This window comes from Mercenaria mercenaria, chromosome 7 (assembly GCF_021730395.1).
Source record: "Mercenaria mercenaria strain notata chromosome 7, MADL_Memer_1, whole genome shotgun sequence".
Taxonomy (NCBI): domain Eukaryota; kingdom Metazoa; phylum Mollusca; class Bivalvia; order Venerida; family Veneridae; genus Mercenaria; species Mercenaria mercenaria.
Window position 1 is genome coordinate 34,968,266 of NC_069367.1, and position 15,545 is coordinate 34,983,810.

The 15,545-nt window shown below is 33.1% G+C and overlaps 1 protein-coding gene across 1 annotated transcript; it reads left to right on the plus strand.

Annotated features, from left to right (window-relative positions):
* The first annotated feature begins 7,789 nt into the window (after positions 1-7,789).
* LOC123554429 (histidine N-acetyltransferase-like) lies at positions 7,790-11,501 on the plus strand. Its single transcript, XM_045344573.2, has 3 exons — positions 7,790-8,264; positions 9,370-9,597; positions 10,069-11,501. The coding sequence occupies exons 1-3, from the start codon at positions 8,109-8,111 to the stop codon at positions 10,702-10,704; spliced, it is 1,020 nt and encodes a 339-aa protein (XP_045200508.2). The 5' UTR covers positions 7,790-8,108; the 3' UTR covers positions 10,705-11,501.
* Positions 11,502-15,545: the final 4,044 nt, after the last annotated feature.

Consider the following 15,545-nt stretch of genomic DNA (forward strand, 5'->3'; position numbering starts at 1 on the left):
GACCTACGCGCCATCACATATGTCCTTCAAAAAAACAACAACTAGCGTATAGAAAAATAGGCATTGTTTTAAACACGATTTCAAAAATTCAAATAGGAATTTATATCTAATAGTTTATATACCGGTATTGCATGTTTGTATTTAAATCTGATAATCTGTTCTGCCGCCGCCATTGAAAACCAGTTCTTGTATTAAAAGTTTTGAAAAAAAGTATGGTGGGACCTGAAATAGTCGCAGTATCTGCTTAACACACGTTTTACAGTGAACAAATTACTTTTCACACAATTCACCAGTACTATCTTATCGCATGATTAAAATACAGCTAGGAATGCACTGTTCTTAATCTTTTTAAGCCAATTTTTGACCTACTTAAATGTAAATTTAAAATTCTACAACCAATCAAAACAACGGGACCGGACAGAAATGAATGCATGCATACTTTTAATTGGCTGAAATTAATGTAATGTTTCACGAAATGTTTCGTTACATTTCAACCAATTATTAAAAAAGATTATTGTAGACAGGGTGTATTTGTACGTTTTACCTAAATGATGATTAGTTTTAGTACACGAATCTTGGAACTCAAAATTTGTGTAACTGTTTATGTATGGTGTAGTTGACGGTCGTGGTGAGCACGGCTATTTCCGAAAACTGTAATGTACTTGCGGATTGACTTCCAACTAATAGTAACGAACGCAAGTGTATTGATATGACTTTAAATTATTTGCTGGTATATCTACCGAAAGGCGTCAAAATGCAGTATTAATTGTAAGTTGCACATGAATATTCGAACTCTTTTGTGAAGCGTCATAATTTTGTCAAGAAGTAATGCATTTCCTAGGGAGACTGTTCTTTATCTTTATTATACTGCAATCCAACTTTTTCAATACATAAAATCCCCACCAACGTCTAATATCTTTTAAAAAATATTTCTTGTTCGGGTATTTCGCCAGTATAGCTAATTTCACTTGATTTGAATTGCCTGAACAGTTTCGCTACGTGCAGGTTCTGTTTCTTAATACGAAATAGATTCGAAATATAACATGTTTAAAAACACCCAAAATTGAAGGTAATCCGACAAGAAGTACAATAAATGTATCAGGCAAGTACTAGTAGATAAATCTCCTGGAAATAAAAACTTCATTTAGCTAGATAAATCTCCTGGAAATAGAAACTTCATTTAGCCAGGGTAGTGTGCTTTTTGTCCTTCTTGCCCCCACCATCCTCTCTGAACGCTAAAACATTCACTCCCATATTTCAGTGATACGATGCCAATTACCGAGTGATTGACTGTAAAATATTATTTTCGAAGACATTTTGCCTTTACCATTTTTAAGACTGGATTTATGAGACTATTAAACATGGAAATTTTCCATACAAGACTATTCTTAGCTAATATCTTTTTCATAATCAATAAACATGGTTACCAGACAGTAATAAAATATTTCAGTGTTGGTATCTCGGGTTGTGTTTATGACGTTATCAGCCACACGCCAACGTACTATGTATACATGATGATTGCGCGTAGAAGCAACCATTGGTTGAAGGTGCGGCTGTGATTAAAAAGCTATTGTGTTATTTTTAGGCGGTAAAGAGACTCTGTCTGTCAGATTATTTCCACGGAAACAGTTTCAGGTATAGTCCTTAGTAAAATCAAACTATTTTATTTACGTCACGAGCTCTGAGGCAAGGTGTAAGGTCAAAGAAGTTGACTCTTAGAACACTGATGGCTTTATTATACCAATTACATTTTAGTTTTTCTTCAGTAAGCTGGGATAATTTTTTTCATGAAATGATTTCAAACTGGATTTGATTAAATTAACTAATGTTTACATAACATTTAATACGTGAGAAGGTATCAACAGCCAATATGATATAAGTAAGGGTAGAAACCATCCTTATACTCTTGTGCAGGCAACGTAACATTGGATAATATTTAAATCATATCATAGTCTACGAAATATATCAACAACCACATATAACATAAACGTTTGACCTTAGCACGAAAAGAAAATATTAATATCGAATAATATTTAAATCATATCATATTCTACGTAATATATCAACATCCACAGATAACATAAACGTTTGACCTTAGTACGAGAAGAAAATACTAATATCGGATTATATTTAAATCATATCATATTCTCCATAATATAATTATCAATAACCACAGATAACATAAACGTTTAACCTTAGCACGAGAAGAAAATATTAATATCGGATTATATTTAAATCATATCATATTCTACGTAATATATCTACATCCACAGATAACATAAACGTTTGACCTTAGCACGAGAAGAAAATATTAAAATCGGATAATATTTAAATCATATCATATTCTACGTAATTTATCAACAACCACATATAACATAAACGTTTGACCTTAGCACGAGAAGAAAATATTAATATCGGATAATATTAAAATCACATCATATTCTACGTAATATACCAGCAACCACAGATAACATAAACGTTTGAACTTAGCACGAGAAGAAAATTTTAACATCGGATAATATTTAAATCATATCATATTCTACGTAACTCATTATCAACCACATATAAGTTAAACACCAATGCAACCTGACATGTATACATCTTTTCACATAAAGGGTCGCCATATGACCTAGATTGTGTTTGTGTGTTATGGCTTAAAACGCAAGGAAAAAATAGATAAAAAGAAAACAATAGAGGACGTTGCCTCCCATTACAGGCATTGTCAAATATAAAACAAGTGTTTTTAAAATCAGATGCAGCATCGAGAGACTATAACAGCCAGACAGCATCCTATATTACGTGTGGATAGCACCTCCAAATCAGATCATTTTTCAATAATATCATTCTAAAATCATTATGCCAGAAGACTAATTATTATGCAATGTCAATAAAATACACCATTCTGAGACTGTCGAGTAGCTTTTAAATCTGATATATTTCAGCTGCAGACGAACATATTTGTATCCCACAGGAAATCTGTTCTGTAATGCACATAATGAATTCATTAAATGCCCACAGCAAGTTATTAAGTGGGTTTGTTGGTCAGTCACTCTTTCAATGCAGGAAATAATTTCGAATTCAGTTAAAATATTCTTAAGTGGCTTTCAGTCTATTTAGTGCAGTTAATGGTACATGTACAAGCACACACCTTATCACAATTGGCTAAATTTGAATTTTCAGTGTATTTTCGTGTTAAGTGTATGCACACGTGTTGGACAGATGGAAAGGAGATGAAGGGCAGCGCAAGAATAACTATGCTACCTTTAGAAAATGCACATTTATCACACAATGAAACTATTTTAGCAATGATAATTCTAACACGACCCGATTTGTTTTCCTATTAAACAAAGAAGGCTGCAAACTGTGTGTTATTATTCAACAATTCATTTTTTTGACGTCGGCAAATATTTGACGAATATCGACAAGGACGTACATAATAATCCTTGATAACGTGGTAGAATCGAAATAATATATCTCAAACAGTGATTTGCGCGTGAATAAAATCATTGTTTGTCGTTCAGATTCGTATTTGATTTATTATATCTCTCAGGCTGCGCCCTCGTTATATAATTACTTCGCATCTGAATTTTATTCGACGACAAATCACTGTTTGGGATATATTATTTCTGAAATAACGTACCTGCTGGTCTGGTCTAAGAGATAAAAGGTTTCAATGATACTTACAATATAAACGGATGACAGTGACAGGATGTGCAGAGTGTAAGAACTAAAATCCGCCATCGATGAAATGCAGAATTATCTTTACTTCAACTAATAAACATAATTAAAACAGGCATAATTAGGCTCGTCCGGGATAAGCAAACTATCCTAGGATTTCATTGAAACTACAGTGAATATAAGTCTATAGAGCACGAGAGTCATGATCCGATATCACAATTGGCTTAGTTTGATGCAGGTTGATCTTGCAAAGACAGAATCGTGATATTTTAGTGTTAAAGATAAACAATAGATGTATTTTGTTCTTATAAAGTAAATTTAATGGAAACGATGGTATGATATGTCTAAATTTAGCAAATAACTCAGGACAAAACTTCCAGGAAAAGATATTATTTCTAAAACTGATGATGTTCATGAATCAATCCACACGTTAATGCCAATATCATATTATACAGCAGTTATGTCATCATTTTGGGAACAGTCAACACTTTTTTATCAAAGAGGTGGCGGTGGCGGATTTAGAGCTTAAGTCAGAGGCTGATGTAACTCTTAGAAGTATGATGATACATATAGACACCATGTCTATTCAAAACAACTTACATTGCAAGAAATAATTAATTTTGCAAAACATAACTGAAACAAGCCTTTTTCAATATAGATTGAGCGCTATGTAGCAATAAGTTTTCTTTTCAGAACGGTGTTTTATCTTCCAGATAATGTTTTACTAGGCGAACGGACACACAAGGCAGAAATTTTACAAAGGTAATTCTTTATATTATAATTTATTATATACATTGTTTATCTGTGCTGTGACATGACAAGATTACATTACATAATAAGTTAGCGTACACATGCTTTACCTTTAGGATGACATAACAAGATACTTATTGATATTCTACAATTAATGCCTTTCAGAAAGGGCAAAATGAGCATTTGCCGACCCGGGGAAAAGTTATATTGAAAGAGGGCGTAGCCCGAGATTGATATCACTTTGTCCAGGTTGATAGTCCTGACACTGACCGAACCTAAAAGGCAACAGTTGTTCTATTGTTAAAAACAACAGCTCAAAGGTTATTTAAGAAAAATCCAAACATTTTAAGGGGTTGGTCATTTTACAGTGCTTTGGTCTAAGTTGTCCGCGATGTCACCTTGTAATTACGTCTAAATATGACATCACTGCTAGAAGTCAAAATGTGACTTTGGCTCCACCTACGGATAAATGCGACTTTTTATCATTATTCATGCGACTGTTTTTAGACCTGCGGAAAGGGTTATATACATAATACAGATTCAAAAATAAAAAGTTATCACATGCATTGTCTACCTTTGCTTATATAACAATATAACTGTATGCCCTATATAATAAGTTATCGTGCACAATCTTTAGTAACTAGTAGCAAAACGGGATTTTATCTTTTGCATTATGTTAAAACTAGGCAAACGGACCCACAAGGCAAACATTTGACAAAGAAAATGTTTTATATAATAACTTATCGCATATATCATTTACCTTTATATAATATTGCAACATAATGTCTTCTTTACCATGATATCGTACAATGTATAGGTTAAAATAATACTTAAGCTGTTTTTATTAGATTTTTTAAAGCTTTGGAACTAGTAAAACCCCATTCTTTGGTGAACACCACTAAATCCGACTGGTTCTTATTTTACGTAAAATCCATTTACTTAATAACGTTATTTCGACATTTTCTAGAATATCAGAATTTCAGAGACAAAGAACCATATCGCTTCTATAGAAAGAGAATAAGAAAAGGGGTGTTACCTTTTTTCTAAGAAAGCTACACTTTTTTAACTGTAACCTTATGAATATACTCCTTAATGTGGGCCTACTTACGCCGCTGCGATAGGAACATGTCGATTTCGACAGAATACTACACATTTGGAGCTACTAACACTAGGCTACTGATGTGTTAAAGCGAAAGCTGAAATTGTCTTAAACATCGAGGCTGTTTCTGACGTTTATACAAGTAATTTCTGGAGGCATACAAAGCCGTTTTTCTGGATTTAAAACATTCAATGGTTTAAACATTTGAATAAAGTAATTTAATTCGACGCCGCCCTGAAGGCGGTGTCGAGTATATGGGATACACTTTTATTTCGGACCCTGTAAAGATGGTAATGAATAGTTTCGGAGTGATAAACTGAACACAGTGAATAGTTTGTAAAAGGATCAACGATATTGCACAATACATTTTAGTGAATAAACAAAAAATGGCAAAAAGAAAACAAAAAAATTGTATGTAATGCAACTTATTATGTGATTTAAAACAATGCTATCTGTCTTTCCTCTCCTTATTTGTAGAGCAGAACATATTTTTTTTATTTACAATTTCGTCAAAAATGTTGATCCGATTTATTGATAAGGGAGGTTACTCTGTAAGTCAAGTTTTCTATTTCTATTCTTAGCATGACCTACTTACCTATCTCATTTTCTAGAAATAGAACACACCGCAGATATACCATACTGTAAAGCGTGAATCGCCTGGACAAGGGAGCGTTCGTGTATTTTACAACTTCGAAGAGAATATTAAAAAAAAAATATGGAAAATTACAATTGCCTGCATAAAAATTCCTTGGAAAAAAAACGTATTTACAAAGTAAATAAAGGAATCAATAAGCATAGATATGTTGAAATGAACGAAGGAAGTGCCGCTGTTAACTTATTTTTAACCTTTTTGTCTTATTTTCTTTGTTGATAGGTACAGTGATGTAATTTTAGCATGCGCACACTTTTGCAAATTCCTATTTCTATTTGTTTTTCTTTCTTTTTTTTGCTTATGTGTCATATAGATCTACTTATTGTTTACAGATATACACTGTCAACTAAGGTGTGCAACAGGCTAAAGAGCACTTGGCTGAATTTGTCAGTGACAAGTTAATACTTCCTTAAATGTGGTTAGATCGAAATATCAAAAGCCATGGGACCATAACTTATCAAAGCATCATTGACTTTAAAATAGAATTCCTTGTTGAATTTATATGTTCATTAATCTTATATAACTAGTCAATTGCTCTGGTTTTATTATATCTTGTTACTTGCTTCTTTTTTTTTCTTTTTTCTTTTTAATTTAAAAGATATTTTTTGTATTTGTCCATTCCTGACAAAAAAATAAAATAAAATAAAAAAACAAAAACATCTTCATTGAAATATTTTCTACACTTTGGCAGTGGGTTATTATGCTTTCTAAATTTCTTGTAATATTAGATTTGAACTAGACACTGACATACTCCAAGTAACCTTACAGTTCAACGAGGACTTCAAGTTTATCGTTCGTCCGAAAAAAAATGAATTCTATGATATTCAAAAGTATATAAGAAAGATTCATGCTTTGTGAATAGGGGCAATATAGAGATTATTTGTTTTATATCATTCTTTTCTTGGACAAAATTTTTGATTGTTTTTGTCAAGGGAAACAGTAAATTGCTGTGTATAATCTGCATTCTGAAATCTATAATGTAGGTGACTAAGGTCCATAAAACTTCATCAGTAAATAGAAAACACTTATTACATTACATGATAATAAAAATAATGGTTTCTGTGAACCACAACTTTGAAATAATTTCAACATTTCCTCATTTCCCAACAAACTGCATTTCTGTGAACTTCATACACACGCTCCTGCATATAAGAACTTTTCACAGGAGATGACCTTAGTTAGTGAGATAATTACTTTAATTTTGTATGTAAAGGGACCACCTACTCGCAATGTTAATGTCATTGCAGGTAGAGGATTTGTATTGCATGGTAAAACTTTTATATCATGTTTATTCTTCATGTTTAAAACAGTTTATAACATATATTGTTTTATGTGCTAATGTTGATAACTTGTAGCCAGTCAGACTAATAAAGTAATCATTAGGTGATTTCTCATATTGCAATAAATGTACTTCAGACACAACACTAGGCGGCGTCTTTGATGCTTGCATCAATGAATTGCCTTGTCTAAATTTGGACTAACATGTTCATAAAACAAATGTAAAACCTATTCTTGCCGTAATCAAACCTTTTATGCACCATTATGGTATTTGTTGTACGGTAAAGTACGGCAGTTCATTATATAGCATAACTTACTAAGTTACTCCCCTTTGATTATTATACTCCATTTGTCTATTTGATACGTGTCTCGGACATTGATTTTAATCTGTGTTTTGTCCATGTTACAGTTGGCGATATATTGTGGTACGCACTAGTATTAGATGTATACGAAAGTAAATCTCAACCACTCTCAACCTTTAATATATACGAGCTGATATCAACTCTCACCGATAAGAATATGTTTGCTGTGTACACGAACCTCCTGCGGGTTTATAGATAAAACTAGATTTCGAGCGGATACCGATTTGGACGTATGTCAACTGCATAATTTGGCGAACTCATCACGGGAAACATACATTTACATAAAATAATGGAATATTGTAACAATGTTCGTCAGGCAACGCCTGACGACAAGCCAGCTGTGTTACAAATGCTCGACGGGTTAGATTATCTATTTGAATATTATGATTATTTTCAAAACAGCGAGAATGTGACGCCATATGTCTATACGGAAAATGGGAAAATTGTAAGTACTGTTTTGTTAGAGAAATTTATGTAACATGTATCTAACAAATATATATCTTAATTTGTGACAATGGCACCAGCTATACATGTACTTTAGACTGGAAAAACATTAAGAAGTTAAAAAGAACTTGTATGTATCAATGTAATCGGTGCCTAATTAGTTTTGTATAATAGTTAAACAATTATGGAAAATCTACGTTCGAAATGAACTTAAAAAATTGAAAACGTTCCATTCATTACGTACAGCAATGAATACTTGTAAATATGATCGAGAAGCAACACAAAACGATAAGCAATTTGTTACCGACTGGTTTATCTACTTGAATATTTTGGATATGTTCTTATTGTGATTATTTTCAGAAAAGTATTCACTTCTAATGTTTACAAGGACAGCGGTGATTCTAAGTTATCCGTTCATTTTATTCTACCATAAACGTGTAAAAAGCTAAGAATTTCAGGACTGATTTATTTTTTTTGTCCATCAATACCATTGATTTTCACGAAAAGCTCACAGATATCGTCATTGGTTGATTACGTGGATGCTGTTTCTTTTAATTAATTCGCTGCTGCGTAATTTTTAAGTAAAAAGTCATTATACAAAACGTATTTGAGCTTAAGTCTATTTTGTCATTAGAATCGCAGGGTCCGTTAAAACACACAAATCAGATATGTAAACATGCGTCCTCTGAAACAGGATAGAAACTAATTCGGTTTGCAAATATTACATTTTTAAACTTGATATTGTTTTATCAATAATGTTTGTACCTTTTGCTATGTACCTTGAGTCTTCATGAAGATCTGTTTTTAGTAGTTTTTTTACGCACCTTTGGGCAGTTAACCTAACCAGTGTTCCTGGATTCTCTACCAGTACAAACCTGTTCTCCGCAAGTAATTGCCAACTTCCCCACATGAATCAGAGGACTCAGGTGGAGGACAAATGATTTCAGACACGATGTCTTCTATCAAATCGTCATGTAGAACATACGCCCTACGCGGGGACCGAACTCACGACCCCGTGATCCGTAAATCTGCGCTCTCCTTATTGAGCTAAACAGGCGGACGCTTTTGATGAAAAATATTTATATGTTCTGTAAAACGTATTTCAGCTCGCATATGTAGCTTGTTGTCGTGTGGATAATGGAGAGACCGCTGTAATTAGAGGAGGTCGAGTTTGTCCTGGTCACCAAGGCAAAAATGTATTTAAGCGTTTACTAAATGTGGTAGATGATATTCAAAAAAGTGACGGAGTTATTCAACGTTATGCACAATTTAGAGATCATGTGCAGGTGCCATCAGAGAGTTTCTTGAGGACCTATAAGCAGATTGCATCGAAGGCATGTATATATATATTTTTTCTGTTTAATTACATTTGGATAACAATTCATTTACAACTATAGCACAGATTATTTACAGAATATATGATTATCAAAGTATAGGTCATTTATGTGCAATAAACTGTATATTTATTGTGCATGAATAACATTTGATATAAGCTCTCTTGTTTAAAAGATATAATTAGTTACTGAGTGAGGTAATTAAATATAGACTAGGTTGCGATGAACTAAAACACTCAACACCAGAGCTTGATACTGTGTTTTGACATTGAATATTTACGTAATAATTCAGTGCAAGATATATATTAGTTGAAATTTAATGTCGATTCCTTCTTTCACGTTTTTGAACATGAGTTGTCAAATACTGATCACGTGTCTTTATTATTGCTGGAATATGATCTCATGACTATGTAATATGCTCACTTAGAAGTTACTAATAAAATTACTAAAAAATCGTTTTCACTGTTTCAGCCATTACAGAAGTTCAGGTATAAGAGAAGCAACATTTCATGTGAATTATTGTTGAAAACATCTGATTGCATAAGTAAAGTAAAAGTAATAGACAACATACCATTCGAATTCCTGTCTTCTCCATACAGTAATTATTTATTTCCGGAAGGACGTGTTATTGTGGAATGGGTACCATTTCGTTTTCAAGAAACAAATATTCCATTGTTCAAAGGAAGGAACACAGTCTTCGTTTCAGATGTCATGCTTAATAAAACAGACACAGTACAGGAAACTGATAAAACGGCAAAACATCAAGAAAATGATTCAAATCTTCCACAAAATGCATCTGAAGTACAAGGTCTCTTGTCTGCAAGTACCATTTATAAAGAACAGAATGAGATAGACCTGTCATGTGTGTTAGACATTTTCGGAAACGACATTGGCTCTCTAAGAAATCATATCATCTGGCATTTGCAAAGGATTGAAACTACAGGCCTAGAAGATATCATTGTAACAGTAATTACAACAAAGGGTGTGTTTGAACAGCCTTTACTAGAGAAAGTTCTGGACACGCTTGGAATAGACATGAAGAATGGACCAATAAGAGGACAGTTTAAAGAGCCAACTGTTTATGAAACTGAGAGCATCCAACAATAAAGTGGTATTTACATATATGCAGAAAAGCGATCTCTATCTGACATTAACTATCATGCTACAAAGTAAGAAAGATATTGCTTATCTAATTAGCGTACATGTTGTTATGGAGGCAGTTTTACATATTCAGGATTTTCAACGGGACTCTTTCCTGTCCTTTTTGTATTTGTCAAGTATAATATTGTTAAGTATAACAATTACAACAAAAATTTCTGCGGATTTCTGCATAATATCTATTCTTTGTCGCTGATTTATTTCGTATATGGTATCATTTATGGTGTCGTTAATGAATGTTAAGATATGAACAGTTCCAAGTAGTTCTCAGATCTCACAGGGATTGAGTTGTTAAGATACATATTTGTCTGCGTCATCTCTTTAATGGTATTTTTCTTGATATCCCGTCTTCAGCAAAGACATTGAGTACACGCGTTTATAGTGTTTATTTCAATTTGCAAGAACATTTTACATTTCATGCCGTCTGTTGCCAAGGCATTTACTTACTGACCTTCCAGTGACTTTGGGACATTTGTGGGATTACCTTACCATAACAGGTAGTGTTCTTGCTACTGACCGTTGCAAAGCTGCGCATCACCGTGTTCCATTTCATTGCTGTGTGTGTGATTTGCTTTGACTGCGTTTTTGTGTGTGCGTGATTTGGTTGTGTTGCGTTTCCATGCGTGCATTGTTGTGGGTTGCAGTTTGGAAGGCTTTGACTTTGGACCATAGCATTTCCAGTTGGATATTTATCTTTGATTTAGATAAATCATTATGTGATGTATGATACATACTTGTAAGCTTTCTGCATTGCTCTTTCTTTCTTCTCTACTTTTATTCATTTTCAAACTAGGCCTTTGTATCATTCATTGATATCTCAATTTTATTTTTATTATATTATTATTAGGTCATATGGCGACTTTCCAGCTTTGATGGTGGAGGAAGATCCCAGGTGCCCCTCCGTGCATTATTTCATCACGAGCGGGCACTTGGGTAGAACAACCGACCTTCCGTACATTGATATCTCAAATGAATGTAACCAACTAAATGGGAACTTTGTCCTATGTTTTGTTTAAGCTTATTGTTATTGTCCAAAATGATATAGTTATTTTCATACGAGGATTACAAGATTTTTATTGAAAAAATGATGCGATAATTTGAAACATTCACTTAGTTGCCAGGACAAAATTTGTTCAGAAGTAACACAACCCTGTTGATGCGTAAAGTAACTTGTTTGACCTGAAGGTCGGCAATTTAAAATTAATTGCAAATTGGTGGATAACAGTACTGACCTTAGCAGGAATCTGATGTAGATTTGTTTTTTGTGTGTTGTTTTGGGCTTAAACGCCGTTTTCAACAGTATTTCAGTTATGTAACGGTGGGCAGTTAACCTAATCAGTTGTTCTGGATTCTGTACAGGTATAAACCTGTTCTCCGCAAGTAACTGCCAACTTCCCCATATGAATAAGAGGTGGAGGACGAAGGATTTCAGACACAATGTCTTTTATCAAATCGTATGGGAGAACATATGCCCCGCCCAGGGATCGAACTCACGACCCCGCGATCCGTAGATTTGCGTTCTCCCTATTGAGTTAAGCGGATGGGCTAATCTTATGTAGAATCAGTGTATACAAAAATATTTACACCTGACATACTATAGACAAACATTTACACCTGACATACTGGTCAAGCTCACAGTGACATGGAAAGGTTTTGCTAGAAATAACGCGAAAGAAAATACAAAATCTTATGAAATAAGAATCGACCGCTTTCTAACATATATTTCTGTATGAGATTGAAGTTTTAGTTTATGTCGGCCATTTTGCTCAGCAGCAATGTACACATAGGAACACATTTCCGTAAAATTCTGTGTTATATTTAGATTGAATTACAACATTTTAAGTCACTGAAAACAGTTCTGTACAATTTCCCAGACAGGTATTAGCAAAATAGAACACTTCAGTACTCAAAACCCTAAAGGAAATTAAAGTGTAATTTGTAGTTTTTGAAACTACCTTCGAGAAGCCAGTGCTATTTTCTTTCAGTAAATGATTTACAACAAACACGGAATTCTTGAGATAATACTATACGTGCTGAACATATTTTCTTCTTCAAATTAAAAAACAACAGCTTTATTTTAACTGCAAGGTGCAAACAAATTCTTTGTCTTTATATCCACCCGCTACTTCCTTCAGAAGGTTTACATATCTTAATAGCTTTAATTATGAAATGAAACTGGAAAAAATGTGACACTTCTGACCTTCTACCCTACCTAAACTGAAATAACGATCTTAATGACACGCTTCCCTGTACATTCAATTTAAATGATCGTGGACTCTTAATCTTCCTATGTATCGCAGATACACAATGTATGACATACATTTGCTTCTGTCAACGCTTTTTGTTTTATGAGGATTAAAGTGATATAAGCTTGACCTGATATAGTTTTCTACTCTTAAAGTTAGCTATCAACAAAGGCATCCTGTATAAACTACAGCTGATTACTACCGCATTCAACCATGTATGAGAATCCAGTATGTGTTTGATACCTTGTTGTTGAAGAAATGATCTGGCCTTGATATAATAACGAAAAGTTCGAATTCACCATAAATAACAAATTAAGCATTAAGTTGCTTGTAAATATGATCGAAATGACCCGCTGCAAATTTGTTTTATGAGCAGAAAGTCTTTATTGCATTGATCAGTCATTTCTAAAGTGTGTATGCGTTCAAGATATATCAGCTTCAGATTTCTTAAGATCAGATATGTTTTAAACAGTCCATTTTTTTGTAACTTTTAGAAGATAGAGGTACAGGTCTATCTAAATCCTCCTGTAGAATGTATAACTGTGTTTTCATGTCTTGGGATAAAATACATTCTTTTGGCATGTGAAATTTACTTTTATCAAAAGTTGACGCTTCGTATACACATCATTTATTCGTGAGGATAATATTTAGGTTGGCGACAAAATTTTAAGAAAAATGACGTATTATGCTGTTTTGTTTTTCTTTAAGATAACTGTGCTTCTTTATTTATTCATATGCACTTAGACCTCTTTCGCATTCACTCCTCGACACGTGGTCTAAAAGTCCGCCTTCTATAAAGGATGGCATCTTATTTGCTCTCCTTACTAACAAAACCTTTGCAAATATGTGGCTTTTACTAATGCCTTTGATGAAAAATAGATAGGAGACTGTTACAGTAAATTTATAATATTGCAATTCAGCTTTTGATCATTATTTACAACCGAATGAATTATTTTTCAAGAAAAAAGTAAATTTTGAAAACATAATTTAGATTTAATTCATTAACAGTGAACATATTTGCAGATAAACGTATTTGTTAATGATTTTAGAAAACAAATTTAAATTACTTATGTAACGCTCAGATGCAATGTAAAATAACAATGTGATTTCCAGAAAGATAATTTAATATTCATGACACTGTACAACTTATGAAGGCAATATTTTTGACTTAGAATGCGCAATATTTGCCCCTTTGTTACAGCTTCTACAAAAATGATAAAAATCGAAAATTTGGCTGCACTATTATTTGCGTTTATGTGTAATATTTCTATCAACAAATAATAGAAGTGTGTTGACATTTGGCAACAATAATGTCTCAGACGAACTTCCTCTAGAAATTCTGTCTGTTGATGATTCTGCAAGTTATTGTCAACGGAAATGGAATGTTAGGGCCATGTTCGAGATATTTACGAAGTGTTAACCTTCGGTAAATTGTGTAATAAAACTCTTGGTCGACACATAGTTCAACAGTACATGTTGCATAACATGTAGTTGATAGATGTCTGAATATACATAATCATATATATACAGCAAAAGCAGCTGTACCAACTGCGTTATCTCAACGGACAACTGATTACTTTACCTCTTTAAAAGTTAATCTTTATCATGCTGGACACGACTAATTCTGCATTTGCGACCAGTGCAGATCATGATCAACCTGCACATCCGTGCAATCTGATCATGGTCTGCACTGTTCGCCCTTCAGTCAGTATTTTTTTGGGTATGCAACCCTTTTAATAATTTCATTATAGAAATTTAGCAGGATAAAAGTTAATTGACAGATGATATATTCCCAAGAAGTGCACGTTTCACACTGTGGGTGTAGGTTCAATTCTCGACAGAGTCGCTAAATTTGTTTTAGTACTTTACTCTAATGTGTTGTGTAAGTCTATGTATTCTCATGGGAGATTTAGATAGAATGAAAAAATATGGATATTATGTTGAGTATTGAAATAACGTTTAAATAAGTATGCACTATTATGTAGAATATACAATCAATATCTCCTATACATGTTTAATTAAAATAAGCTATAATTGCATTTAATACTTGAATAGAAAAATCGTACTGTGGACTCTGGCTCTAAAACACTGACACATCGGACAAAACTTAACCTCTGATGAAGCATATGAATGATATTATGTTAACAATTATATTTCATCAGTGTATTGATATTTTATAGAATATGTGCTATTGAGTTATTATGTGTCTTACATTTGTAATATATACGTTATGTTTTATGCATGTTGTAATTTACATTGTGGTCTAAAATGCTAATGTTCAATATGCAGGGTGATTATTGTGTATAATACATTCATGGTTAGATGCTTGCATGTGGTAATTCAGATGCAGACATTTTCAATTACAAAAAGAAAGAATGATTACAACGAATTCATTTACCAAAAACTCGATCGAAATAGTAATCTCTACAACAGAAATTATTCTTTATTTGAGAATAACAACGTTGTGAACAGATGGCATACTGGAGCAACAAGATGCCTGGATAGATCATCATGTAGTAATCTATTCACATATTGATAAACTGT

Coding starts and splice junctions, on each gene's coding strand:
- LOC123554429 (XM_045344573.2), top strand. CDS start 8,109: ATGGAATATTGTAACAATGTTCGTCAGGCAACGCCTGACGACAAGCCA. Junction 8,265..9,369: donor ATACGGAAAATGGGAAAATT/GTAAGTACTGTT, acceptor AACGTATTTCAG/CTCGCATATGTAGCTTGTTG. Junction 9,598..10,068: donor ATAAGCAGATTGCATCGAAG/GCATGTATATAT, acceptor TCACTGTTTCAG/CCATTACAGAAGTTCAGGTA.